General features: G+C 40.6%; 1 protein-coding gene across 7 annotated transcripts in view; it reads left to right on the plus strand.

The window, feature by feature from the left end:
• The window catches only part of LOC140741057 (protein TANC2-like), a 712173-nt gene that overhangs the window by 634131 nt on the left and 51446 nt on the right, over nt 1-26596 (plus strand). For all 7 annotated transcript variants that reach the window (XM_073070734.1, XM_073070733.1, XM_073070735.1 and 4 more), the window contains 4 exons: nt 7097-7333; nt 7729-7914; nt 11290-11383; nt 25587-25720. In XM_073070734.1, the coding sequence (XP_072926835.1) occupies nt 7097-7333; nt 7729-7914; nt 11290-11383; nt 25587-25720 (651 nt within the window). The remainder of the gene's footprint in view (nt 1-7096; nt 7334-7728; nt 7915-11289; nt 11384-25586; nt 25721-26596) is intronic.

Here is a 26596-nt window from a genome sequence, read left to right on the forward strand (position 1 = left end):
ACAAACTAGGCTGAGATTAAATCTCTACAGGAAAGACTTCAAATCTGGAATCTGTTTATTCTATTTAGTTAAGGTAGTTTCACATGATCATTATGCAAAAATGAAAGAAATAAAGAGAGACACAAGAGAAGGAATTAGAATAGAGATTCTAAAAGAAAAATCTAGTTGTGATTGGTTCTTTGACCCCTGCAGAAAGGGCTAACGAGCTTATAAAATATATAGAACACACAAGAAGACTTTTACGTGTGCTGTTCTTTGGTGATTTGGGAAATATTTAAGGAGCAATTTCAGGTTGTTATCTCCAGAGAGTCATGGTAGCTTAATAAAAACATCAAACAAAATGATGTAATCCAAGTTATCATATTTTATTAATTAAGCCAATTAAATGTGCAGTCATGGCATCAACCAGCTGGGTTGTACTGCACTTAATATAATCCCCGTTAGGTAGCCTCTGACATGTTCAAAACATTATTTAACTGCAAAATGCTAAAAAGCCATATTTTAATTAATATTTTGAATTTTGAATCCCTCACTATTAGCAACGGAAGGGCGTACCTTAAAGCCTTCTAACATCTTATTCATTTATATGGAAGCTTTAACAGTGTAGACTGTCTAGTACATAGAATCATTATTTATCCCTTCACAGGTCTGCATTTGATAGTGATATGTAGTATTTACAGAAGGTGCTCTAATGATTCACCCAGACTTCTCAAACCTGCAACTCTTACCATCAAGACAAACATAAAGGAATGCCACTCTATGAAGATTCCCCTAGATACACCATCCAGGCTTGGAAATATATCACAGGTCCTGCATGATTTCTGGGTTTGAGTCCTGGAAATTCCTACCCAAGGGCATGTGGGAGTACCTTCACCAAAAAGATTCAAGTGATTCAAGAGGTGACTCAGCATCACCTTCTTGTGGGAAACTAGAAGCAGGCAATAAAATCTATCCTTGGCAACAGCCCTTAAGTGCCCCAGCAAAAACAAAGAAAAAAAATTCCAAAAAAAACAGAATTCCAAAAAAAACTAAGCACAACATGGGTAATGATATCACAAACAAGAGAAAATCTGCAGATGCTGGAAATCCAAGCAACACACACCAACTGCTTGAGGAACTCAGCAGCCCAGGCAGCATCTATGGAAAAGAGTAAACAGTCAATGTCTCAGCCCGAAACGTCGACTGTACTCTTTTTCCATAGATGCTGCCTGGCCTGCTGAGTTCCTCAAGCATTTGATGGGTAACAATAATAGCCTTGAACTACAACAGCATGGGTAATGATAATGGCCTTGAAATTGCAATGGAATGAAATGCAGTAACAACCATTTTCATGTTGTTTTTCATCCTTCGAATTTTAACAGGGCTTTACCTGGAATGAGTTGCAGTTGCATTTTTGATGTGAATTACACATAAGCCCCAAATCAAATTACATTATTCCCTGTACAGTGTTCTTTTTGCAACGTTGCCAGAGAATTCAGACCGTTGTTGGTCACTCCAGGGAGATGAAGTCTGGCAGAGTTTTTAGGAAGATCAAAATTGTACTTAAACTTTGTTTTCAATAAGTTTGCTCTGGAAGGTGAAGCACAATTTTTAGTCTAAAGAACATTTGTAGATCTTTGAGTGAGGTACTTCATAGTATCTTGCCCCCGCTAATAAAATAAAGCAAAATAACTAAAATATCTGGGCTCAGGACACCCAGACTCTTACGACTCAACTATTCCTTTGATTTTACTTGTGCACTAGGAGAACAGCACAGGCCCATCATCCACACGGTTCCGAAATCTGAACAGGAAACTGCTATTTTTATACAGAAATCGGCACATTTGTTACAGATATTGATCATTGTGAAATGTATATGTTTGAATTCCTTACTTGCAAGATCAATCATCATTCACAATAGAAGCTAAAGAAAATTAAAACTTCAAACAGACAGCTGATGATATTTTGAAGTTAGTAAACCCAATAGGGCCTTGGTTGTTGGGCATGTTTTAAACTCTTCTGTTATCTTGTCTGTCTCGGTGCTCCCCCCACCCCCTGTTGAGTAAAGGAACACGATGCTTTCTTTCTGGAAAAGTCTCACTACAGAGGCCTCACTCCTCTGGCTTGAGTACACTGTCACAATCTGCCCAGCCTGTCTCGTTTGTAGTAAGCAGAGGTGTGTCCGGTGGTCTCACTTCAAAGGTCTTGGTTAACTGCACTTGCCCCAGGCTACTATACGTAGAAACATAGAAAACCTACAGCACATTACAGGCCCTTCGGCCCACAAAGCTGTGCCGAACATGTCCCTATCTTAGAACTACTGAGGCTTACCCATAGCCCTCTATTTTTCTAAGCTCCATGTAGCCATCCAGGAGTCTCTTAAAAGACCCTATCGTATCCGCCTCCACCACCGCCGCCAACAGCCCATTCCACACATTCACCACTCTCTGCGTAAAAAAACTTACCCCTGACATCTCCTCTGTACCTACTTCCAAGCACCTTAAACCTGTGCTCTCTCGTGCTAGTCATTTCAGCCCTGGGAAAAAGCCTCTAACTATCCACACAATCAATGCCTCTCATCATCTTGTACACCTCTATCGGGTCACCTGTCATCCTCCGTCTCTCCAAGGAGAAAAGGCCGAGTTCGCTCAACCTATTCTCTTAAGGCATGCTCCCCAATCCAGGCAAAATCCTTGTAAATCTTCTCTGCACCCTTTCTATGGTTTCCACATCCTTCCTGTAGTGAGGCGACCAGAACTGAGCACAGTACTCCAAGTGGGGTCTGACCAGGGTCCTACACAGATGTAACATTACCTCTCGGCTCCTGAACTCAATCCCATGATTGATGAAGGCCAATGCACCATATGCTTTCTTAACCACAGAGTCAACCTGCGTAACAGCTTTGAGTGTCCTATAGACTCGAACCCCAAGATCCCTCTGATCCTCCACACTGTCAAGAGTCTTACCATTAATACTATATTCTGTCATCATATTTGACCTGCCAAAATGGACTACCTTACATTTATCTGTGTTGAACTCCATCTGTCACTTCTCAGCCCAGTTTTGCATCCCATCAATGTCCCGCTGTAACCTCTGACAGCCCTCTACACTATCCACAACACCTCCAACCTTTGTGTCATCAGCAAATTTATTAACCCAATACGTTATCTTACCACAACTTTCACAGTACCTTTAGTTTTAGAGAAAGCGTAAATTAGATAAAATTGAAGAGGAACGTAATATACATTGAATAGGTTGTCTTGTATTTTGTAGAAGTTTCCAAGGAATTATGGCTAGTTCAATACTGAATATATTTAAATTAAAAGAAATACCGTAGATTCCGGATTTTAAGCCGCTACTTTTTTCCCACATTTTGAACAGCTTTGAACTTTGCGGCCAATAATCCGAAGCGGCTAATGCATGATTTTTTTCATGCCGCCTCGTAAACATTTTGCCTCATAACAGTAGACCAATAAAATTGATGAGTAGTTCACAGAGGTCCAATGAAATTGTACGATAAATCAAGCGCACTTTCACAATTAAATTATTGTAAATCAGTCATTTGTACTCACCCTCATCAACATGGAAAACACTCGAAGCATTGTGCTGCCTACTTAGTTTAAACTATATTTGTTTTCTGTACTACATCGCGGGATGCTATGACGTCACACCCGGTTTCGCGGTGTCTTGTGGGAAAATGCCGGTTTGCGATAAACGGAAAGGAGGGGGGGAGTGCATTACGCGAGCGGCTTTGGATCTGAGCGAACTTTGCTTTTAAGTTAAAGGTGATCAATAACTTTTCCTGGTAGGCTGCAATATATATATTTTTTTACCAGTCGTTAGGAGATATTGGAATGTTGTTCAGTAAAGAAGTATACGCAACGTATATTTAAAAGTAGCCGCGTACGGGCACGGTTCGAAAAAAAGCATTTGCAATAGGTATTTGTTTTTGTTACCATATGGATTTAATTAAAAGTTAAAAAAATCCTCACGTGTAATATCTTTCTGTGTAAATATCTCATATTACAACGTGGGACACCTGCGGCCGAAAATCCGGTGCGGCCTAAAATCCGATGCGGCCTAAAATCCGATGCGGCCTTTACAATTAAAAAATTGATTTTATTTCTAAAATTAGAGCCAGCGGCTTTTAATCAGGTGCGCTCTGTAGTCCGGAATCTACGGTACTTACTTTTGAATAGCATCTTTCACAGCCTTGAATGTCCCAGTACTTTACAGCCAGCAAAGTGTTTTATTTCCACCTGAGAATGCAGATTAGTTTAACCAACTTTGTAATACTCTCTCAGCAATGCACCAGTATTTAGACTAGATTTTGATGAATTTTATGTTAAAGATTAAGGGTCTTCAACCATTGACTTTATACACTAGTAATCTCAAATTAAATCTTCCTTTCACTGGTAGACAGCTCACTTTTCATTGGAATTAAATAAAATATAGCTGATAGTTTGAAACATCAAGCAAAGTAGGCATTTGTTTTTCATATGCTGTAGACCAGTCACCAGAAAGCTGTGATCTTTTTATCATGTGTTCTTTTGGATTAGGACACACAACTATTTGACTTTAATGCAAACTGTAGGGTGGGGGTGGAATTGAGCACACTGGAAATAGCAGAGACTATGGACCCTGATGATATCTCGCTGAAGTTCTCTAGAGTAATTTGTACCTTTATCCAAACTGTTGCAGTATAGCTGCAATGCTGCCATCTACCTGACCATGGTAGGCATCTCCTGTCCATAAAAAGCAGGATAAATCCAATATAACTAATTGCCTTTCCATCAGCCTAGTTTCAATCATCGATAATGTAATCACCAGCACTCTAACCCAGGAGTTCTCGAACCTTGCTTAATGGTATTGGACCATGTTATACAAAAGGTTGGGAGCCCCTGGTCTCACTAAAAACTTGCTCACTGGGCTTAATTTGCTTTCATTTATGACCACTTAGTTCTACACACAGTTCTTGATCTAAATATAGAGAAAAGAACTGATTTCTAAAGGTCAGTGAGAGTGACTGCCTTTGAAATTAAGGTAATATTTAACCCAATGTGAAATCAAGAAGTCTAAATAAAATGAAGCCAGAGGACATCAGGGAAAACTCCCCACTAACCTGAGTCTTCCTCACACAAAGGAAAATGGTTATAGTTATTGGAGGTCAGTTACCTCACACTCAGGACATCACAGCAGGAAATCCTCAGAACAGTGCCTCGCTGTGACTTGTTTATTTGGATCAAATCAGAATGGATCATTCCAAGATCAGAACTGAAAATGTGATGATTACATGGTCACGAGAGATTCTGCAGATGCTGGAAATCCAGAGCAACACACACAAAATGCTGGAGGAACTCAGCAGGTCAGGTAGCATCCATGGGGTAAACAGTGTCTATCAATGTCCCTCTGTACACTATCCACAACACGCCAAACTTTGTGTCATCAGCAAATTTACTAACCCAATATATTATCTTACCATAATTTTCACAGTTGTGAAAGTCAATGCGTTGGGCCAAGATCCTTCACCAGTACTGGAAACAGAGGAAGAAGCCAGAATAAGAAGATGGGGTGAGGGGATGGAGTACAATTGGGTGGGGCAGAAGGAGTGAAGCAAGAAGTTGGGAAGTGATAGGTAGAAAAGGTAAAGGGTTGAAGAAAAAGGAAACTAATAGGAGAGGAGAGTGGACCATGGGAGAAAGGGAAGAAGAAGGGGTACCAAAGGGAGGTGATATGCAGGTGTGGAGAAGGGATAAAAGGGTGGCCAGAGTGGGAAAATAAAGAAAGGGTGAGGGGGAAAATTTGACCAAAATTAGAAAATTGATATTCATGTCATCAGGTTGGAGGCTACCTAGACAGAATATAAGGTGTTGCTCCTCCAACCAAAGAGTGGCCACATAGTGGCATAAGAGGAAGCCATGGACTGACATGTCAGAATGGGAATGGAGATTGGAACTGAAAAGGTTGGCCATAGGGAAATCCTGCTCTTTGTGGATGAAGCGAAGGTGCTCAACAAAGCGGTCACCCAATCTACATCAGTTCTCACCAATGCAAAAGAGGCTTCATTGGGAGTATTGGATACAGTGGATGACCCCAACAGATTTGCAGGTGAAGTGTTGCCTCACCTGGAAGGACTGTTTGGAGCTCTGAGTAGAGGTGAGGGAGGAGGTAAATGGCCAGGTGTAGAACTTCTGCCACTTGCAGGGGTAGGTGCCAGGAGGAAGGTTGGTGGGGAGGGGAGTATGGACAAGGGAATCATGGACAGTGCAATCCCTGCAGAAAGCGGAAAGTGGGGAGGAGGTAAAGATGTGTTTGTTGATAAAGTCCTACTGAAGATTGCGAAAGTTGCAAAGAGTGATGTGTTAGATACAGAGGCGCATGGGTCGGTAGGTAAGGACAAGAGGAACTCTATCAGCGGGACAATATGTGAGCACGGATGTGCATGAGGGCAGCATCAATAATGGAGGGAGGAAGGGAAACCCTGTTCTTTGAAGAAGGAGGACATCTCTAATGTCCTGGAAAGGAAATCCTCATCCTGAGAACAGATGCTGTTGTGATGAATGAACTGAGAAAAGGGAATTACTTCTGATTACATGGTGTTCAGTTTGATTCACAGTTCCTGAAATAATGAATCATTTGATCTAATTAGTGGAGCATATCACAGGTGATGGGGAATATTTGGGACAGAGTTAGTGCATTATTTATTAAAGGGGATGGTTATATAGAACATTTGGCAATATGAATTTCCTATTATGAAGGATAGTTTAACATTAGAATTATGCATATTTGTTCCTATGTCATTTTGATTGACTTCAGAATGTAAGGTATTCAGAAATTATACTGAAGTTCTAATGCTTTAGTGGAAAATGTATTATTTTGCTATTGCAAATATTGTGAATTGATTGAACATGAATTTCTGCAGCATAAGGGAAACAAAGACAAGCCATGTTAACTGCGTATTTAACACATTTATGGTGGGATGGTAGAGAAAGATCAGCTGAGCATTTCACCCAAACGGACCAGCCCACAACATCTGTTGTACAATGCTAGCCTGTATCATTGATTCTGATTTTTTTTTAACCACTATGTTAATACTGTGAATTTTGTCAATACATAGGTCAGTCGTTTGCTTATCTTGGGTGGTGCCAATGTGAATTACCGGACTGAAGTGTTGAACAACGCCCCAATACTCTGTGTTCAGGCCCACCTTGGTAACTCAGACATGGTTGCACTCCTGCTAGAGTTTGGAGCAAATGTGGATGCCTGCTCAGAGAGTGGACTGACTCCTTTGGGATATGCAGCAGCTTCTGGACACCTTACTGTTATACATCTTCTGTCCAAAAAACGTGCAAAGGTAAGTCCTCAAAAGTAAATGACAAGCATTGATATGTTGTAGTCATCTTTATTTAATGAATCTTTAGGTGCTCTACTTAGTTATGTCAGTTTAAAAAAATACTTTTATTGATTCTTAGTGATTTAGTAAACATTTCCTGCATTCCTTTTTCCGATTTCTATCAAACTGTTATGATTCAGGCAGTTATGATTAAACTGATTCTGGACATATTGCTGTACCAGAGTATTTAGGACTACAGTACTCATTGACTTATAGCCAAAATGTGTGGCTGAAACTAATGAATCTTTTATTCCAAAGGAAATTTCAGATCTTTAATTAACTCTTCCTGGTGCATTACTTCAGTGGAAATGATTTTGAGTTTCTTGATTGAACTGACTCTCTCCTCTTTTCCAAAGGTGGACCACTTGGATAAGAATGGTCAGTGTGCTTTGGTCCATGCAGCACTGCGTGGCCACTTGGAAATTGTTAAGTTTCTGATCCAGGCTGATTGGACACTGGCAGGGCAACAGCAGGGCGTGTTTAAAAAGAGCCATGCAGTTCAACAGGCACTTATCGCTGCAGCAAGCATGGGATATACTGAGGTGTGTAATGTGTATGGTTAATTTTGAAGCTGTTTTATGAAGTGGAATCTAACCATACTTTGTCCATATCTTGGATATAAAATATTACCCATTGAGAGGTGCCTACTGCTCTTCCAAAGAGGGGGAAATAAACCATATATCAGCTTTCTGAATGATCTGAGCTGAGTTTTTAAATTTGTTGAGTTAAGAACATTCAAAAATATAGTACTTGGAATTTGATACTTCTGTGTGTGATTTTGAAAAAAAAAGGGCTGAAAAATACCATAAAAATTGTTGTGGAAATGGATAGGGAACGAACAGTATAAAAGTATTTAACTGTAGCAAGGCTGACTTTAATATGTTCACGCAGACCAGAATCAAATAAGGAGACAAAGCACTTATGGAACAATACTAGATGAAGAGAGAAGATAGTTCATATACAGATTGAAAATATTCCCATATGGTGGATGGGGATAGATAAATTCTTTCAGATGACTAAATGATTAAAGTAAAAGATACTAGAATGAAACAACAAGGAGTCTGATATAGAAACATAGAAAATAGGTGCAGGAGTAGGCCATTCGGCCCTTTGAGCCTACACCGCCATTCAGTATGATCATGGCTGATCATCCAACTCAGAACCCTGTACCTGCTTTCTCTCCATACCCCCTGATCCCTTTAGCCACAAGGGCCATATCTAACTTCCTCTTAAATATAGCCAATGAACTGGCCTCAACTGTTTCCTGTGGCAGAGAATTCCACAGATTCACCACTCTGTGTGAAGAAGTTTTTCCTCATCTCGGTCCTAAAAGGCTTCCCTTTTACCCTTAAACTGTGACCCCTCGTTCTGGACTTCCTCAACATCAGAAACAATCTTCCTGCATCTAGCCTGTCCAATCCCTTTAGAATTTTATACGTTTCAATAAGATCCCCCCCTCAATCTTCCAAATTCCAGTGAGTATAAGCCTAGTCGATCCAGTCTTTCTTCATATGAAAGTCCTGCCATCCCAGGAATCAATCTGGTGAACCTTCTCTGTACTCCCTCTATGGCAAGAATGACTTTCCTCAGATTAGGGGACCAAAACTGCACACAATATTCTAAGTGCGGTCTCACCAAGGCCTTGTACAACTGCAGTAGAACCTCCCTGCTCCTGTACTCAAATCCTTTTGCTATGAATGCCAACATACCATTCGTCTTTTTCGCCGCCTGCTGTACCTGCATGTCCACCTTCAATGACTGGTGTACAATGACACCCAATTTTAATATCACAATTAAAATTCAACTTCACTACAAGATATCCATAAGGATCAAAAAAAGAAAGTAAATCTTCATGGCTCATGTAAAAGTAACCACAAAAATGATTCATAGAGATAATAAAACTGTATTTAAATGAAGATGAGCAATTAGTATGGACAATAATTGGAGATATAACCATATAGCAACTACAGCACGGAAACAGGCCACCTCGGCCCTTCTAGTCCGTGCCGAACGCTTACTCTCACCTAGTCCCACTGGCCTGCACTCAGCCCATAACCCTCCATTCCTTTCCTGTCCATATACCAATCAAATTTTACTTTAAATGACAATACCGAACCTGCCTCTACCACTTCTACTGGAAGCCCATAGCACACAGCTACCACTCTCTGAGTAAAGAAATTCCCCCTCGTGTTACCCTTAAACTTTTGCCCCCTAACTCTCAACTCATGTCCTCTTGTTTGAATCTCCCCTACTCTCAATGGAAAAAGCCTATCCACGTCAACTTGATCTATCCCCCTCATAATTTTAAATTCCTCTATCAAGTCCCCCCTCAGCCTTCTACGCTCCAAAGAATAAAGACCTAACTTGTTCAACCTTTCCCTGTAACTTAGGTGCTGAAACCCAGGTAACATTCTAGTAAATCTTCTCTGTACTCTCTCTATTTTGTTGATATCTTTCCTATAATTTGGTGACCAGAACTGTACACTGTACCAAAAACTGTACCAAATTCGGCCTTACCAATGCCTTGTACAATTTTAACATTACATCCCAACTCCTATACTCAATGCTCTGATTTATAAAGGCCAGCATACCAAAAATTTTCTTCACCACCCTATCCACATGAGATTCCACCTTCAGGGAACTATGCACCATTATTCCTAGATCACTCTGTTCTACTGCATTCTTCAATGCCCTACCATTTACCATGTATGTCCTATTTGGATTATTCCTACCAAAATGTAGCACCTCACACTTATCTGCATTAAACTCCATCAGCCATCGCTCAGCCCACTCTTCTAACTGGCCTAAATCTCTCTGCAAGCTTTGAAAACCTACTTCATTATCCACAATGCCACCTACCTTAGTATCATCTGCATACTTACTAATCCAATTTACCACCCCATCATCCAGATCATTAATGTATATGACAAGCAACATTGGACCCAGTACAGATCCCTGAGGCACACCACTAGTCACTGGCCTCCAACCTGACAAACAGTTATCCACCACTACTCTCTGGCATCTCCCATCCAGCCACTGTTGAATCCATTTTACTACTTCAATATTAATACCTAACGATTGAACCTTCCTAACTAACCTTCCATGCAGAACCTTGTCAAAGGCCTTACTGAAGTCCATATAGACAACATCCACTGCTTTACCCCCGTCAACTTTCCTCATAACCTCTTCAAAAAATTCAATAAGAATAAGTGAGAATTTCATATATTGAGTTTTTTTCACATTGAATACCCCATTAGGTCATACGGGACAGAATCAGACTCTTGCTTATCATCAGTGATCCATATAAAGCTTGGTTCAAAGCCTACCATGCCTTGGTGATTCTCCAGTTGCTGAATGTTGTGAGCTCTCTGCCTCCACCACCTTCTCAGGCAGTGCTTTTCAGATTGCAACCTCCCTCTAAACTGCTTACTCCTCACTTTAATCTATGTCCTCTGGTCTTGGACATCTCTGCTATGGAAAAAGTTTCTTAGCATCTATCATTTCTATGCCTCTAGTAATTTTGTACACCTCTATCAGGTGCCCCCTCACTCTCCTCTGTTCAGGAATGATTGGATACCACTAGTAGTCATTAGAGCGAGCTAACAATCACAAGCACAATGGGATAATTGGCCTCCTCCTTTAATAATTTTGTGAGAGAGGTTAAAAATTTGAAAATCGGGTCTTAATTATTCTCCACAAAGTTATTTTCTGTCCATCCACTGCCCGAGCTGCGAAAACAGTAATGTTCACTTATGAAAGATATATTTGATGTATCTTCACATGATGCATTGTAGTCAAGGATCTTATGAGATTTCCTGAAACTCATTACAAACAGGTAAATTTGAATGATATAAAAGTCAGGAACAAATGACTTTGCTGATCTTATTCTTGTAATGTTCTTTTAAAATTTATTTCAGATTGTCTCATATCTACTGGATCTGCCAGAAAAGGATGAGGAAGAAGTGGAACGAGCTCAAATTAACAGTTTTGATACTCTTTGGGGAGAAACAGGTATTTTTAGGCAAACATCATAGCTCTGTTCACTACATGGATCACGTAATAAACCTATCTCTGGCAGTGAATTCACAACCACCTATTTTAACAGTAGCATTGGATGAAAGCACTTGAGACTGGGTTTCATTTTGTCTTTGATCTGTACTCTGTAAATGGGGATGCATGTACACTTCGAATTTTTCTGAACATTCTTAAAATTAATACTAATATTAGGATGCAGTTTGAAAAAGGTAACTAATTGTCATTAGTCTATCATCTGATCCAACAAGTCTAAAGTTGACAACACCAAAATATTATTTATATCTCACAATAATTTAGTTATTAGAGTATCTACCTGCAGTTTACTCCATGATGTTCAGCAGCTCCTCCAAGTCTAACCGGATTCATTTGATTAAATCAAAGACATTATACTTTTATCTAACTTCTGCTAACTGGCTCCATCAGATTACAGTGCATAAAGTAAAATTACATTGCTTCTCTTAAAATCAAATGATGAATTGATGCTGGAAATATGAGTTGCTAATGATATTGCACCTGAATTCAGTAATCAGCAATATTATTAAATCAATTAACACTTGACTTAGTCATTGTTCAAAATAATTTAGAATTGTGTTATAAATTAAATATATGTACACTGTCAGTTTAAAAATTTAAAACTATTGCAATGAGGAATTGAATTCAGACCTCTATGTTGATTTGTGTTCCAAAAAATATTCCATGGCATTTTGGACAGGCTACAAGTTTTATGATGCATATTCACAGCAAACAAGAAGTAGAAATTATTAGAGGCTCAGACAATTGATTTTTCCCTAACATAGAAAATTAAGAAAGACTGAATCTAATGAAAACATTTTTATTGTTGAATTTTGCAGCCGTATTCTACTCTGTTACTTTTTGTGCAATTATAATACAATGGAAGGGCAATTATCTGGGCAAAGACTATTCAAACTGTAATCAGTAGGAAGTAGTTTATATAGTTCAAAACAGAAATAAACTATTTGGCATGAATGAGTTAATCCAAAAGCTACAAGAAACCAAAAATAACCTGCTGTACTGAGAAAACATTGGTAAAGTCAGTAGGATAACCAGATTGTTGTTTTTATAAAACTGTTAAGTTGCAACGTAACCAAAGCAAAGCAATAATTTAACCCAAGTGCTTTAACTAATCTTCAATTATACTGGTTGAAGCAATCCAGAATTGGAAGCATTTCTCAGAAGGATTGGGGAAAATGAGAGCCTGGGGGATGTTTACTGAAACTGTGTTCACTCATTTCCAACTGCCAGAATGATTTATAGAATTGGAAAATTTCACATATGATTAGAAATCTGTTTCAAAGCATGAGTAACTTCAGAGTGGTTTAACTATTTTAGAATCTTTTAAACTGGATGCTTTAAGTTTAAAAATTGGCTCCAGGCCACTACACTGTATTTAGAGTGTGCGATCACTTCTTTGCAGTCGTTACAAAGCAAATAATGTGTACATTTCTGCATGATTGGCAGCTTTACTACAGGCTAAATGTTATCTCAGGGCAGAAGATTTGTGTCTGTTTCTGAGCATGGATACATCGACTGGAAACTTAGTCAGTTAGAATTACTTCCTAAATTTTTTCCATCATCAGGGACCCACATTACCCAGGTTATGCTCTCTTCTTGCTATTGCCATTGGGAAGAAGGTACAGGGGCCTCAGGACTCGCACCACCAAGTTCAGGAACAATTATTACTCCTCAACCACCAGGCTCTTGAACCAAAGGGGATAACTTCACACAACTTCACTTACCCCATAATTGAAATGTTCCCATAACCTATCAACTCACTTTCAAGGACTCTTCATCTCATGCTCTCGATATTTATTGCTTATTTATTTATTTTTATTATTATTTCTTTCTTTTTATATTTACCCAGTCTGTTGTCTTTTGCACATTGCTTGTTTGTCTGTTCTGTTGGTGGGTCTTTCATTAATTCTATTATGGTTATTGTGTTTATTAAGAATATTCACAAGAAAATGAATCTCAGTGTTGTATGTGGTGACATATATGTACTTTGACAGTAAACTTTCTTTAAACTTCTGAACTTTAAATTTAATAATCTGCACCTGCATAATGGAACCCTTCTATTGAGAGTCTTTCTGGTCCTACCATTGCTCTTGACTTTACTGCTATCTTTGACAGATTACAATGCAAATGGTTTGTTGCATACATGGCTTTTCTTAAACCTGAAAAAACCTGTAATTTCCAAGGTATCTCCACAGTACTCCCAAATGAAGGTCATTGATCTAACAGTCAAACTGATTTCTATATAAAAATTGTTCCGCCACCAACAATTTTTCTCTCAACACTGTGGAATTTACATTCCCAAAACAATTTGGTATTTTCAGTTTCATTTCATTTTGAAAAATAAGGTTCAGTACATAAAAAGTAGATTAACCATTAGTAAAGACGAAAGACAAGCAAATTTGAAAATAATTAAATAATTTAAGAAAATTAATAACCAAGTGTAGCACCTTGCACAATGGCAAAATGTGAGGCATTTCTCCCCATTCCAACATGAGGCCATTAGTGATCAACAGTAAATATGTCTGTTTTATTTTCTTCTTCAATTTGTTTGTTCCAACTGCAGGGGCTTTTCGGAAATACTGGGGAATGAGATCACATCTTCACTGTTAACACAGAACAGTTTGGGAATTTTTTTGAATCGATCAATTAATTGTAAAACAGACATGTGTACCATATACAACAATAGTTTACGTGGACAGATTGATTGTGATAAGATTTAGATGCTATGTGAACTTCCTTGCATCCTCATTCATTCATCTTTTCAGCATAGCTTTATATTCCTTCCTAATGCATTTATCTAATGTCCCTTTAAATGCTTATATACTGTTTACCCCAACATGATCTTGAGTTCCACCTTCTTATCACTCTTTGTGCAAAGTGTTTTTGCCTGGATTATTTATCTATTGGATTATTGATTAAACTTGAATTAAGTTAAATTTCCAATTCTATTGTTTGTTCCAATGATTTTATATTTCCTTTTCCCTTTGAATTTTTCTCTTGTACAATTATTACATGTTTACTTACTGAAATGGAGTTATACAGCATGGAAGTGGGCTCTTCTGTCTGACTTGTCCATGCTCACCAAGTTGCTTATCAGCACTATTTCCACTTTCTTACATTTGGCCATATCCCTCTATTCCTTTCCTACCTGTGTATTTGCCCAAATGCTTTTTTAAAGCTCTGATTCTATCCTCCTAAACTAACTCCACTGGCAGCTTGTTTCATATTCCCACCACACATTGTATGGAAAAACTTCCCCCTCAGATCTCCTTTTAATATTCTCCTTATCACCATAAACCTACAGTATATCCTCTAGTTTTGGTAAAGAGCCATGACCTCCTATCCCTCTCTAAGCCCCTTATAATTTTATAAACTACTTATAAAGTCAACCTCAGTCTCTCAAGCTCCAGTGAGAACAATCCAAGCTTATTCAACCTCATGTTGTAACTTAAACCCTTCATTTGAAACAACATCCTCATGAATCTCCTTTGCACATCCTTACCAGAACTGCAGAGAATATTCCAAGTGTGCCTAAACCAAAGCTTACATCATTACAGCTACAGCTACATTATATCCCAACTTGCATATTCAGTACCTTTGTTTATGAAGGCAAGTATGCTAAATTCCTTCTTCATTACGCTATTCAGCTGTGTTGCTGACTTCAGGGAGCTATGAATTCATACCTGATGTCCCTCATTACATCTTAAGTTTCTGAGATGCCCACCCTTCACTCTATGTCATAAATGACCCAAAATGGATTACCTCACACTGGATTAAAAGTCATCTGTCACTATTTTGATCAAGTTTCCAGCTATTATACATTCTTGTGCATCCTTAGCACCATCCTTGTTGTCTGCAGTTACACCAATTTTTGGGGCATCAGCAACTCACTTACAGACCACAGGCATACTCATCAATGTCATTTATAAATATGGCAAATAACAAAGTTCCTAACACTGAACCTTACACTGCACCACTGATTTCAAACTTTCAGTCGGAAAAGGCAACCTTCTGCCTCCTATCACCAAGCTAATTATGGATCCATTTTGCTAAAAAATCTTCGATCCCATGTGCCCTAACTTTCTGAACCAGCCTATTGTGCATGATGTTATCAAGAGCCTTGCTGAACTACATCTCAACAACGGTTGTTTAAAAGTATAGAAGGGACAAGCAGGGGGGCCATTGTTGGGAGTAGGCCAATGGTGAGAGTAAGGGTGTTAGGCTTTGGCTGAAAGGAGGCTTCGGCTTGAAAGAGACGTAGGCTCTGGTTAAGCTTCTATTAAGGTTCCCTTTTTTCCCTCTCTTACTAGTGTAGTAAATGGTTTCCAGAGTCTCCCAGGGAACTACATCTACGTGAAGGTCATCCAGCTGCAGCTCCTTGAAGATCGTGTTAGGGATCTGGAGCAGCACCTTCAGCTTGTACAGGAGAGTGAGGAGATAATCGATCAGACTTACAGGGAAGTAGTCACCCCAAAGTTACAGGAGGCAGATAGCTGGGTGACTGTCAGGAGAAATGGAAATGTGAATAGGCAGTTAGTGCAGAGCACACCTGTGGCCATTCACCTCAATGATAAGTATACTGTTGTGAGGGATGACCACCCAACGGAATGCCACAGAGACCAGGTTACTGGCGTTGAACATGGGTCTGTGGTGCGGAAGGAAGAGCGGAAGAATAGGGGAGTGGAAGTGATAGGCAGTTCAGTAGTTAGGGGAACAGACGGGAGATTCTGTGGATGTGAACAGGATACTCAAGTGGTATGTTGCCTCCCAGGTTCCAGGATCAGGGACGTCTCAGATCGCGTCCATAGCATTTTGGAGGGGGAGGGAGAGCAGCCAGATGTCTTGGTGCATATTGGTACCAATGACATTGGAAGGAAAAGCAATGAGGTCCTGATGAGAGAATTTAGAGAGCTAGGCGGAAAGCTGAGAAGCAGGAGATCCAGGGTAGTAATTTCTGGATTACTGCCTATGCCATGCACCAGTAGGGGTAGAAACAGATGATTTGGCAAAATAATGTGTGGCTCAGAGCAACCTGAGCAGGGCTTCAGGTTCTTGGATCACTGGGATTTCTTTTGGGGGAGATGTGACCTGTACAAAAGTGATGAGTTGCACCTGATCCTGAGTGGGACCAATGTTCTCGCGGACAGGTTTGTTAGAGCTGTTGGGGAGGATTTAAACTAATTTGACAGAGGGGTAGGAACTGGAGTAAAGGGACTCCGGATAGGACAGATGGTGAAAAAGCAAAGACAGCGTACACTCAGGTTGTCAGGAAGAGCAAGCAGATGATAAGACATAGTTGCAGCCAGCAGAATGAATATCAGTGCATTAGGGATGCAGAATCAAAAAGGGTAGCAAATACAGCACTCAAAGTGTTATATCTCAATGCACAGGGTATAAGAAATAAGGTGGATGATCTTGTTGTACTTTTACAGATTGTTGGGAGATGATGTTGTGACCATCACTGACCGAATCTTGGCTGAAGGATGGTTGTGGTTGGGAGCTGAATGTCCAAGGTTACACGTTATATCGGAGGGATAGGAAGGTAGACGGGGAGGCATGGCTCTACTGGTAAAGAATGGCATCAAATCAGTAGAAAGATGTAACATAGGAATGGAAGATGTTGAATCCTTGTGGGTTGAGTTAAGAAACTGCAAGGATAAAAGGATGTTGATGGCAGTTATATACAGGCTTCCCAACAGTGGCTGGGAGGTCGTTCACAGATTACAATGGGAAATAGAAAAGGTGCGTCAAAAAGGCAATGTTATGATAGTCATGGAAGATTTTAACATGCAGGTCGATTGGGAAAATCAGGTTGGTAATGGATCTCAAGAGAGTAAGCTTGTTGAATGCCTATGAGATGGCTTTTTAGAGCTGTTTGTTGCTGAGCCTACTAGGGGATTAGCTATACTGCACAGGGTGTTATGTCATGAACTGGAGGTGATTAGAGAGCTTAAGGCAAAAGAACCCTTAGGAAAAAGTGATCACAATATGATTGAGTTCAACTTGAAATGTGATATTGAGAAATAAAGTCTGATGTAGCAGTATTTCAGCAGAGTAAAGGAAATTACAGTGGTATGAGAGAGGAGTTGGCTAAAGTAAATTGGAAGTAGATTGTGGCAGGGATGACAGCAGAGCAGCAATGGCTTGAGTTTCTGGGAAAAATGAGGAAGGTGCAGGATAGATGTACAGGTTTCCTCCGCTATCCGAAGGTGGAGCATTCCTACGAAACCATTTGTAAGCCGAAATGTCGTAAAGCGAAGAAGCAATTGCCATTAATTTATATGGGGAAAATTTTTGAGCATTCCCAGACCCAAAAAAATAACTTAACAAATCATACCAAATAATGCATAAAACCTAAAATAACACAAACATATAGTAAAAGCAGGAATGATATGATAAATATATAGCCTATATAAAGTAGAAATATTGTATGTACGGTGTAGTTTCATTTATCAGAATCGGGAAGACAGCAAGCCAAAATCGATTTGGAAAAAAAACGGCACGTACATGCATTCGCACACAATTGCCCGCACAAGGTTTCACAGTCATGGTAGTCTTTCTCGGGGTAAACACACATATAAAGCAGGTGTCTTTTTTTCAGATGTTACGAATCCCGTAACTTGGTGTCTTACCAGCAAAGATAGAAGTGTCCGTTGGAGTCTGGTGATACTATTTTCAACAGTATTTATTAGTAAAAATATACAAAAATAATATCAATGCAAAATACAGATAATATACGTCAGCAACACTAAACCTAAAAGTGCAGGTATAATAATAATCAATAAGAAACAAGCTCTATTGTTGTCTTGGGGATAATGAATTGTCAGATGGAAATATAAAGTTCAGTTCAGTTCATGCAGGCTGCGGTAGTTGTTGATCGCTGTGTTGTAATTGTTGGAGAGAGAGAGAGAGGGAGAGAGAGAAAACATGTTAGCAGTAACAGCTATTATCTTGCCAACCTTCCTTTACGATTTTGATCCGTCGATGAGTTGTTGTTGTGGCCATTCACGTATGACCCCCTCCGTCCTTTAGCTAGACCGTTCTTCCGTGGTGGACTCGTCACCCAGGCAAGGGTGGACACACACACAAGCCCCCACCGGCCTCGCTGTAAAACACTGTGAGTTAAAATTTACCGACCCTTCGTTCGGTCTTCGATGTCACACCCTGTCTCGTGGGTTTCTGATGCTCACTAGCGTTTCTCCTGGTGCGTCTCAGGGGTGTTACCCCAGACCTCACTTTTATCCCCACTCACGGGGTCTCAGGTGTCAATCAGGTTGGGATGATGTAACCCATCAAACCAGCCCACTCTGGTTGCCCCCTGAGGGGTTTCAATGAATAGAACAGTACCAAGTACACAATCCTTCTCCAAAAGGCAATAGCAGTAATCAATGGTTCCGCTCCTCTTTTGTCAGTAGGAGACGTTCCACCTTGTGTATCTCTGAGCTGTGTCTCTCTCTCATTAACTTTCATGAGCTGTTATCAATAACAACTGCCCTGGCAGCTTTCCTTTGTCTCTCTTACTTCCTTGGTAGCAGCAGCGAAATAGTAGTGATTTGTGATTCTCCAAAAGGGGGGGGGGCAGGGACCACTCTGCATCCTTCTGCCCATCAGAGTTGTTCATCCTTCGTAACACATAAAAATGAAAATCCTCTTTGGTTAGCGAAAACAATGTAGGTCTTTCGTAACAGTGAGCTGTCGTAAAGCAAACATTCAAAAAAATGGGGGCCACCTGTATTCCAAAAATAAACAAACACTCAAGTGGCAAAATAGTACAACTGTGGCTGGCAAGGGAAGTCAAAGCTAATGTAAAAGCAAAAGAGTGGGCATACAACAAAGCACAAATTAGCCGGAAGACAGAGGATTGGGAAGTTTTTTTAAAAACCTACAACTAAAAAAGTCATTACGAGGGAAAAGATGAAATATGAAAGCATACTAGCAAACAATATCAAAGTGGATATTAAAAGTTTTTTCAAGTATGTAAAACATAAGGGAGAGATGAGAATGGATATAGGACCACTAGAAAATGAGGCTGGAGAAATAATAATGGGGTACAAGGAAATTCCAGATGAACTAAATGAGTATTTTGCATTAGTCTTCACTTTGGAAGACATTAGCACTGTGCCAGATGTTGAAGGGTGTGAGGGAAGAGAAGTGAGTGCAGTTACTATTACAAGGGAGAATGTGCTCAAAAAGCTGAAAGACCCAAGGGTACATAAGTCACCCGGACCTGGTGAACTGCACCCTAGGGTTCTGAAAGAAGTAGGGGTAGAAACTGTGGAGGTATTAGAAATGATCTTTCAAAAATCATTGGACTCTGGTGTGGTGCCAGAGGACTGGAAAATTGCAAATGTCACTCCACTCTTTAAGAAAGGAGGAAGGCAGCAGAAAGGAAATTATAGACCAGTTAGCCTGACCTCAGTGGTTGGGAAAAGTTGGAATCAGTTATTAAGAATGAGGTTATGGAATACTCGGTGACACAGGACAAGATAGTACAAAGTCAGCATGGTTTCCTTCAGGGAAAATCTTGCCTGATGAACCTGTTGGAATTCTTTGAGGAGATTACAAGTAGGATAGATAAAGGGGATGCAGTGGAAGTTGTATATTTGGACTTTCAGAAGGCCTCTGACAAGGTGCCACACAAGAGGCTGCTTACCAAGTTAAAAGCCCCTGGTATTACAGGAAAGATACTGACATGGTTAGAGCATTGGCTGATTTGTAGGAGGCAGTGAGCGGGAATAAAAGGATCCTTTTCTGGTTGGCTCCCAGCAACTAGTGGTGTTCCGCAGGGGTCGGTGTTGGGACCACTTCTTTTTATGCTGTATATAAATGATTTAGATGATGGGATAGATGGCTTTGTTGCTAAGTTTGCAGATGATATGAAGATTGGTGGAAGTGCAGGTAGCGTTGAGGAGAAAAGTAGGCTGCAGAAGGCCTTAAACAGATTTGGAGAATGAGCAAGAAAGTCGCAAATGAAATACAATGTTGGAACTTGTATCGTCATGCATTTTGGAAGTAGAAATAAATGTGTAGACTATTTTCTAGACAAGGAGAAAATCCAAAAATCTGAGATGCAAAGAGGTTTGAGAGTCCTTGTGCAGAACACCCTGAAGGTTAACTCGCAGGTTGAGTCGGTGGTGAGGAAGGGAAATGCCATGTTAGCATTCATTTCAAGAGGTCTAGAATACAGGAGCAGGGATGTGATGCTGAAGCTTTATAAGGCAGTAGTGACACCTCACTTTGAGTATTGTGAACAGTTTTGGGCTCCTCGTTTAAGAAAAGATGTGCTGGCATTGGAGAGGGTTCAGAGGAGATTCACAAGAATGATTCCAGGGATGAAAGGGTTATCATACGAGGAATGTTTGATGGCTCTGGGTCTGTACTCACTGGAATTTAGAAGAATGAGGGAAGGGGGAATCTCATTGAAACCTTTCAAATGTTGAAAGGCCTAGACAGAGTAGATGTGGAAATAATGCTTCCCATGGTGGGGGAGTCTAGGACAAGAGGGCACAGCCTCGTATAGAGGAGTGTCACAGAAACACAGAAAATATACAGCACAATACAGGCTCTTCGGCCCAGAAAGCTGTGCCGAACATGTCCCTACCTTAGAACTACCAAGGCTTTACCCATAGCCCTCTATTTTTCTGAGCTCCATGTAGCCATCCAGGAGTCTCTTAAAAGACCCTATCGTTTCCGCCTCCACCACCAACACCGGCAGCCCATTCCACGCACTCACCACTCTCTGCGTAAAACAACTTACCCCTGACATCTCCTCTGTACCTACTTCCAAGCGTCTTAAAACTATGCCCTCTTGTGCTAGCCATTTCAGCCCTGGGAAAGAGCCTCTGATTATCCACAAGATCAATGCCTCTCATCATCTTATACACCTCTATCAGGTCACCTCTCATCTTCTGCCGCTCCAAGGAGAAAAGGCCAAGTTCACTCAACCTATTCTCATAAGGCACGCTCCCCAATCCAGGCAACATCCTTACAAATCTCCTCTGCACCCTTTCTATAGTCTCCACATCCTTCCTGTAGTGAGGGGACCAGAACTGAGCACAGTACTCCAAGTGGGGTCTGACCAGGGTCCTATATAGCTGCAACATTACCTCTCGGCTCCTAAATTCAATCCCACGATTGATGAAGGCCAATGCACCGTATGCCTTCTTAACCACAGAGTCAACCTGCACAGCTGCTTTGAGCGTCCTATGGACTCTGATCCTCCACACTGCCAAGAGTCTTACCATTAATACTATATTCTGCCATTATATTTGACCTACCAAAATGAACCACTTCACTTTTATCTGGGTTGAACTCCATCTGCCACTTCTCAGCCCAGTTTTACATCCTATCAATGTCCAATTTAACCTGTGACAGCCCTCCATTCAATTATGGTTTGGCTTCGCGAACAAAGATTTAGGAAGGGGTCTGCCCACGTCTGCTGCAGGCTCGCTGGTGGCTGACGAGAGCAATATGGGACAGAAAGACCCGGCCGCAGCAGCTGTAAGGGAAAGAATGGTCGTAGACGTGGGTGTGTCCTTTGGCTTGCGCAATGGTTTTTTTAGGTGGAGTGCAATATGCGCGGTACTGGCCTCACCCTTTACACCCGGGATTCTTCTGCCATAGCCTAGCATGCTGGGACGGTGACAGTGAGGTCCTCGGGTCGTAGGAGTTATGTCGGAGTGTCCTTCTCCTGAGTGGATGGCCTGACGAGGCTGACGAGCCCCACCTGCCCATGTTTGGTGTCAGAGTTGTCCTTCTCTTAGGCTGGCTGCCAACCAAGGCTAACGAACCCAGACTACCCATCCAGTTATACTGCCGGACACTCGGTCGCACCATGATGTAGCAAGCTCAGTGGAAACTGGGGGGCACCAACAAGAAGGTGTTGCTATGGATGCAGTAGCATAGTAGAGGCCATTTGCAGTGGCCTCCTGCCTAGCAAGCCAGACAATGACCACGCGGCAATCACTACACCTGGAAAGGAGAGGCGATGTTTTGCGTGTGCACTTTCCCTGGGTGAGCGGGACATCAGGCCCAGACCTCACCCGCCCCCCCCCCCCCCCCCCACCCTCCACACTATCCACAACACACCTAACCTTTGTGTCATTAACAAATTTACTAACCCATCCCTCCACTTCCTCATCCAGGTCATTTATAAAAATCACAAAGAGTAGGAGAACAGATCCCTGAGGTATACCACTGGTCACTGACCTCCATGCAGAATATGACCCGTCTACAACCACTCTTTGCCTTCTGTGGGCAAGCCAATTCTGGATCCACAAAGCAATGTCCCCTTGGATCCCATGCCGCCTTAAATGTCCATTTAATACAGATGTGGAGAAATTTCCTTAGCCAGAGGGTGGTGAATTTGTGGAATTTGTTACCACAGGCAGCTGTGGAGTCCAGGTCATTGGGTGTATTTAAGGCAGAGCTTGATAGGTTCTTGATTGGACACGGCATCAAAGGTTATGGGAAGAAAACCGGGGAGTGGGGCTGAGGAAGGGAAAAAAGGATCAGCCGTGATTGAATGGAGGAGCAGACTGAATGGGCCAAATGGCCTTTTCTGCTCCTATGTCTTATTGTCTATGGTCCAATCTACCACCTTGTTTTCATTAATTTTCTTGGTAACCTCCTCAACAAATTCACATCAGTGAAGCAGGATTTCCTATGCACAAAAGCATGCTGATGCTCCTTAATTAGCCCTTGCCTTTAAAGTAATCATAAATCCTGTTTTTTTAAAGTCTAAGACTTTTTTCCCCCCTGTAGTTTCCCTAACTAACTGATGTCAGGCTCATTAGCTTGTAGTTGTCTGGCTTTTCCATACTGCCCTTCTGGAATATGAAAACAATATTAAACATTAGAATTTCCAGTATTTCACTTGTAGATGATTCAATAAACTTCCTCAGAGCTCCTGCAATCTCCTCCCTTACTGTCCTTAACACCCTGTGATAGATTTCCTCAGGCTAAGGGGATTTGTCCATCTTAATGTGTACCAAAATCTCTAACACTTCTTTTTTCATGATATGCACATTATAAACTGTTAGCATATACCTGCCATAACTCTCCATCCTCCCCATTCTTCTCTCTCGTGAATACTGATGTGATCTATTCATTTAGGGCATGTCCCTTGGCTCCATGTAAATACTTGTCTTTTGGTTCCTGAAGGTACCTACTCTCTCCCAGGCTACTCTCTTTTTTTTCTCACCATATGTTTATAGAATGTTTAGGATCTCTCTTGAATTCTAATAGCCAGGACCAGATCATGTCCCTTTCGCTCTTCTAATTACTTTAAAATATCTACTGTATAAAACTTCAAAAGCCTCACTTGATAACTATTTCCTATACCTGATATGCATTTCCTTCTTTTTCGTGAACAATGCTTTAATTTCCTTTGATAATCAAGGCTCCCTAATCTTACCATATCTGCTTATTGTCCTTACAGAGACATGCTAATATTGAGCTCTTACTGTTTTACTTTTAAACACTTCCCACTTATCAGATGTTATTTTTCCTTCTTGCAGATACTCCCAGTCTAATTTTGCCAGGTGCTTTCCTGCATCATTGAAGTCTGTCATCCCCAATTTTAGACCTTAATCTTATCCTTTTCCAAATCTGCCTTAAAGTTTACTGAATTGTAGTTACTGTTCACAAAGGAGCCCTCCATTAACACTTCCACCACTTGCCCATCCTCATTACGTCATGGGAAGATTTCTTTCTATGCTGCATTCCCCTATCCCCACCCATCTATAGCATTGTAGAATATGTTAGACCTGTGAAACAGATAAGAGGTGCTGACTTCCTCATGATAAATCTGGCTTTTCCAGCATTTATGACTGAACTTGTTATGACAGGGGCGTGGTAGCATAGTGGTTAGCACAACGCTTTACAGTAGCAGCGATCTGGATTCAATTCCCACCCCTGCCTGTAAAGAGTTTGTACATCCTCCCTGTGACCATGTGGGTTTTCTCTGAGTTCTTCGGTTTTCTCCCACAGTCTGAAGACGCACCAGTTGGTAAGTTAATTGGGCATTGTAAATTGTCCCATGATGAGACTAGGGTTAAATCGGGGGATTGCTGAGCGGCACAGCTCGAAGGTCCAGATAAGCCTACTCCGTGTTGTATCTCAATAAAAAATTTTAAAACTTTGGAATACTATAGAAGAATGTAGAAGTACAACATGGCCACTGTCTGAATACATGAAAGATTTATTATTATTTCTTTCTTCAGCAGTGCTTATTTCCCAATTTTCAGTTTAGGACAAGAGGTATGACATTAGTAGCCCTATGACACTGTTCCCGTAATCTCAGAAGGATTGGAAAATCATGCACAGACACTTCGCAATTTCCTTCCTTAGCAAACTCACAGGTTGATTGCTTTCCATTTTGAGTACAGCCAATTTTTAAAGTTTGTCCTATTTATCTATTTTCTTACCTTAACCCATTCATTATCACTGAAATGTTTTCCTTTAACACGATATAAATAGTAAACTCTTGTGAAAACAGGTCCAATGTACTGTCATTTCTAATTCATTGAACAAGTTATACCACTTACATTTCTTGATAATTTTGCAAAATATTTTAGAATTTTAGGCAATATGTTGAGGACAACTGAAATACAAGAACAGATTTGGTGCTAACATGTTTATCACCTCAATGATTTATTCTATTCAATAATTTCTGTTACTTTTATAAGCTGCTAGACTGTAGAATATTGTGTATCTTTCTGGTAACATAAGGGCAAGAGTTTCTGCTGGAAAGGTACTGATAGGAGCAAAGAAGTTTGTATGTCAAGAATAAAGGAAGGTTAAATTAAGGATGGTTAAGTAAATTGGGCTGAATTTCTCTAGAGAGAGAAAAGATTACTTCAAAGTGACTATAATGGCGAATGTGAAGGTAATTGAAAAAGTTAATCCCAGCAAACCTTGTTTTACTTTGATAATGGGTTCATGTTTCACAAGGCAAGGTGCCAGATGAAACATCTTCTAAAAATAGGAATCAATTATTGAGCTATCCATTGAAACAGGCAATAGTGGTGTGCTTTGGAAGCAGTCTGAAGCACACTGATTTGAATGATGTGACTTGTTGAATTCAGTGAACTTTCTATTCAAAATTCCCACACCCTTCTGAATCCATGCATTTATATGCTCTCAGCACTGACTGCTGCAGCCGGACGAGGAAAGCTTGAAGTATGCAGACTGCTTTTAGAACAAGGAGCTGCAGTGTCGCAGTCTAACCGGCGAGGGATTGTCCCACTCTTCAGTGCAGTGAGACAAGGACACTGGCAGGTAAGTTGACTTAGTTATGCTGTAACATATGTATTCCATCCATCCCTTGTATTTCTCAAGATGTCATCCAGCTAGTGGAACTGCATCTGCCTGCACTACTCTTTGTGCGCTTATAACCAAAGAATCGCCAGTACTGGTTATCATCCCATATTTGCATTATTTTCCTCTGTGCTCCCATGTGTACAGTCCAGGACTCTTCTGATTTTTCATCTACATTAATGGTCTGCTCAAATATAAAGTTAAATTTTGACCCAAGCCTAGCCTGGCCACAACTAAGCAGAAGCCAAGATTTTATTTTGATATCCAATCCAATCCAACGTAATGCATTTATTCAGTTCTTATTTAGCTCTAATCTGCATGTATTGCCCATTCCTAATTGCTCTTGAATAGGTGGTGACAAGTCACTGCCCTAAACTGCTGGAGACCTCTGGTATGGTACTCCCACCATGCTTTTTGGGGAGGAGTACCTGTTCCAATACCCAGCAGTGATGGATGAAATGGCAATATATTTCCAGGTTCAGGTGGTGTGTAACTTGGAGGAGAATCTACAGATAGTTATATTCCTATGCTTCTTGTCTCCTTGTCTTCTTTTTTGATAGATTTTGCAGGTTTGGGAAGTGCAATCGATAGCTGAGGCAAGTAGTTCAAGTACATTTTATGGATGGAGCATACTGCAACATAGTGGAGTGTTGGAGGAAAGATCAAATATTTAGTTAGGTGAATGGAGTGGCAATCAAATGGTTAGCTTTGTCCTGGTGTTTAGCTTCTTAAACGGTGTTTATTCAGGTTAGTTGGAAGTATTCTTGAAGGCTCCTGGTATATCTTGTCAATGGGGCAAAGGCTTTGGGGCAGAAGGGTTGTCATTTTAGCAGGATA

The sequence above is a fragment of the Hemitrygon akajei genome, chromosome 18 (genome assembly GCF_048418815.1).
Source record: "Hemitrygon akajei chromosome 18, sHemAka1.3, whole genome shotgun sequence".
Lineage (NCBI taxonomy): Eukaryota > Metazoa > Chordata > Chondrichthyes > Myliobatiformes > Dasyatidae > Hemitrygon > Hemitrygon akajei.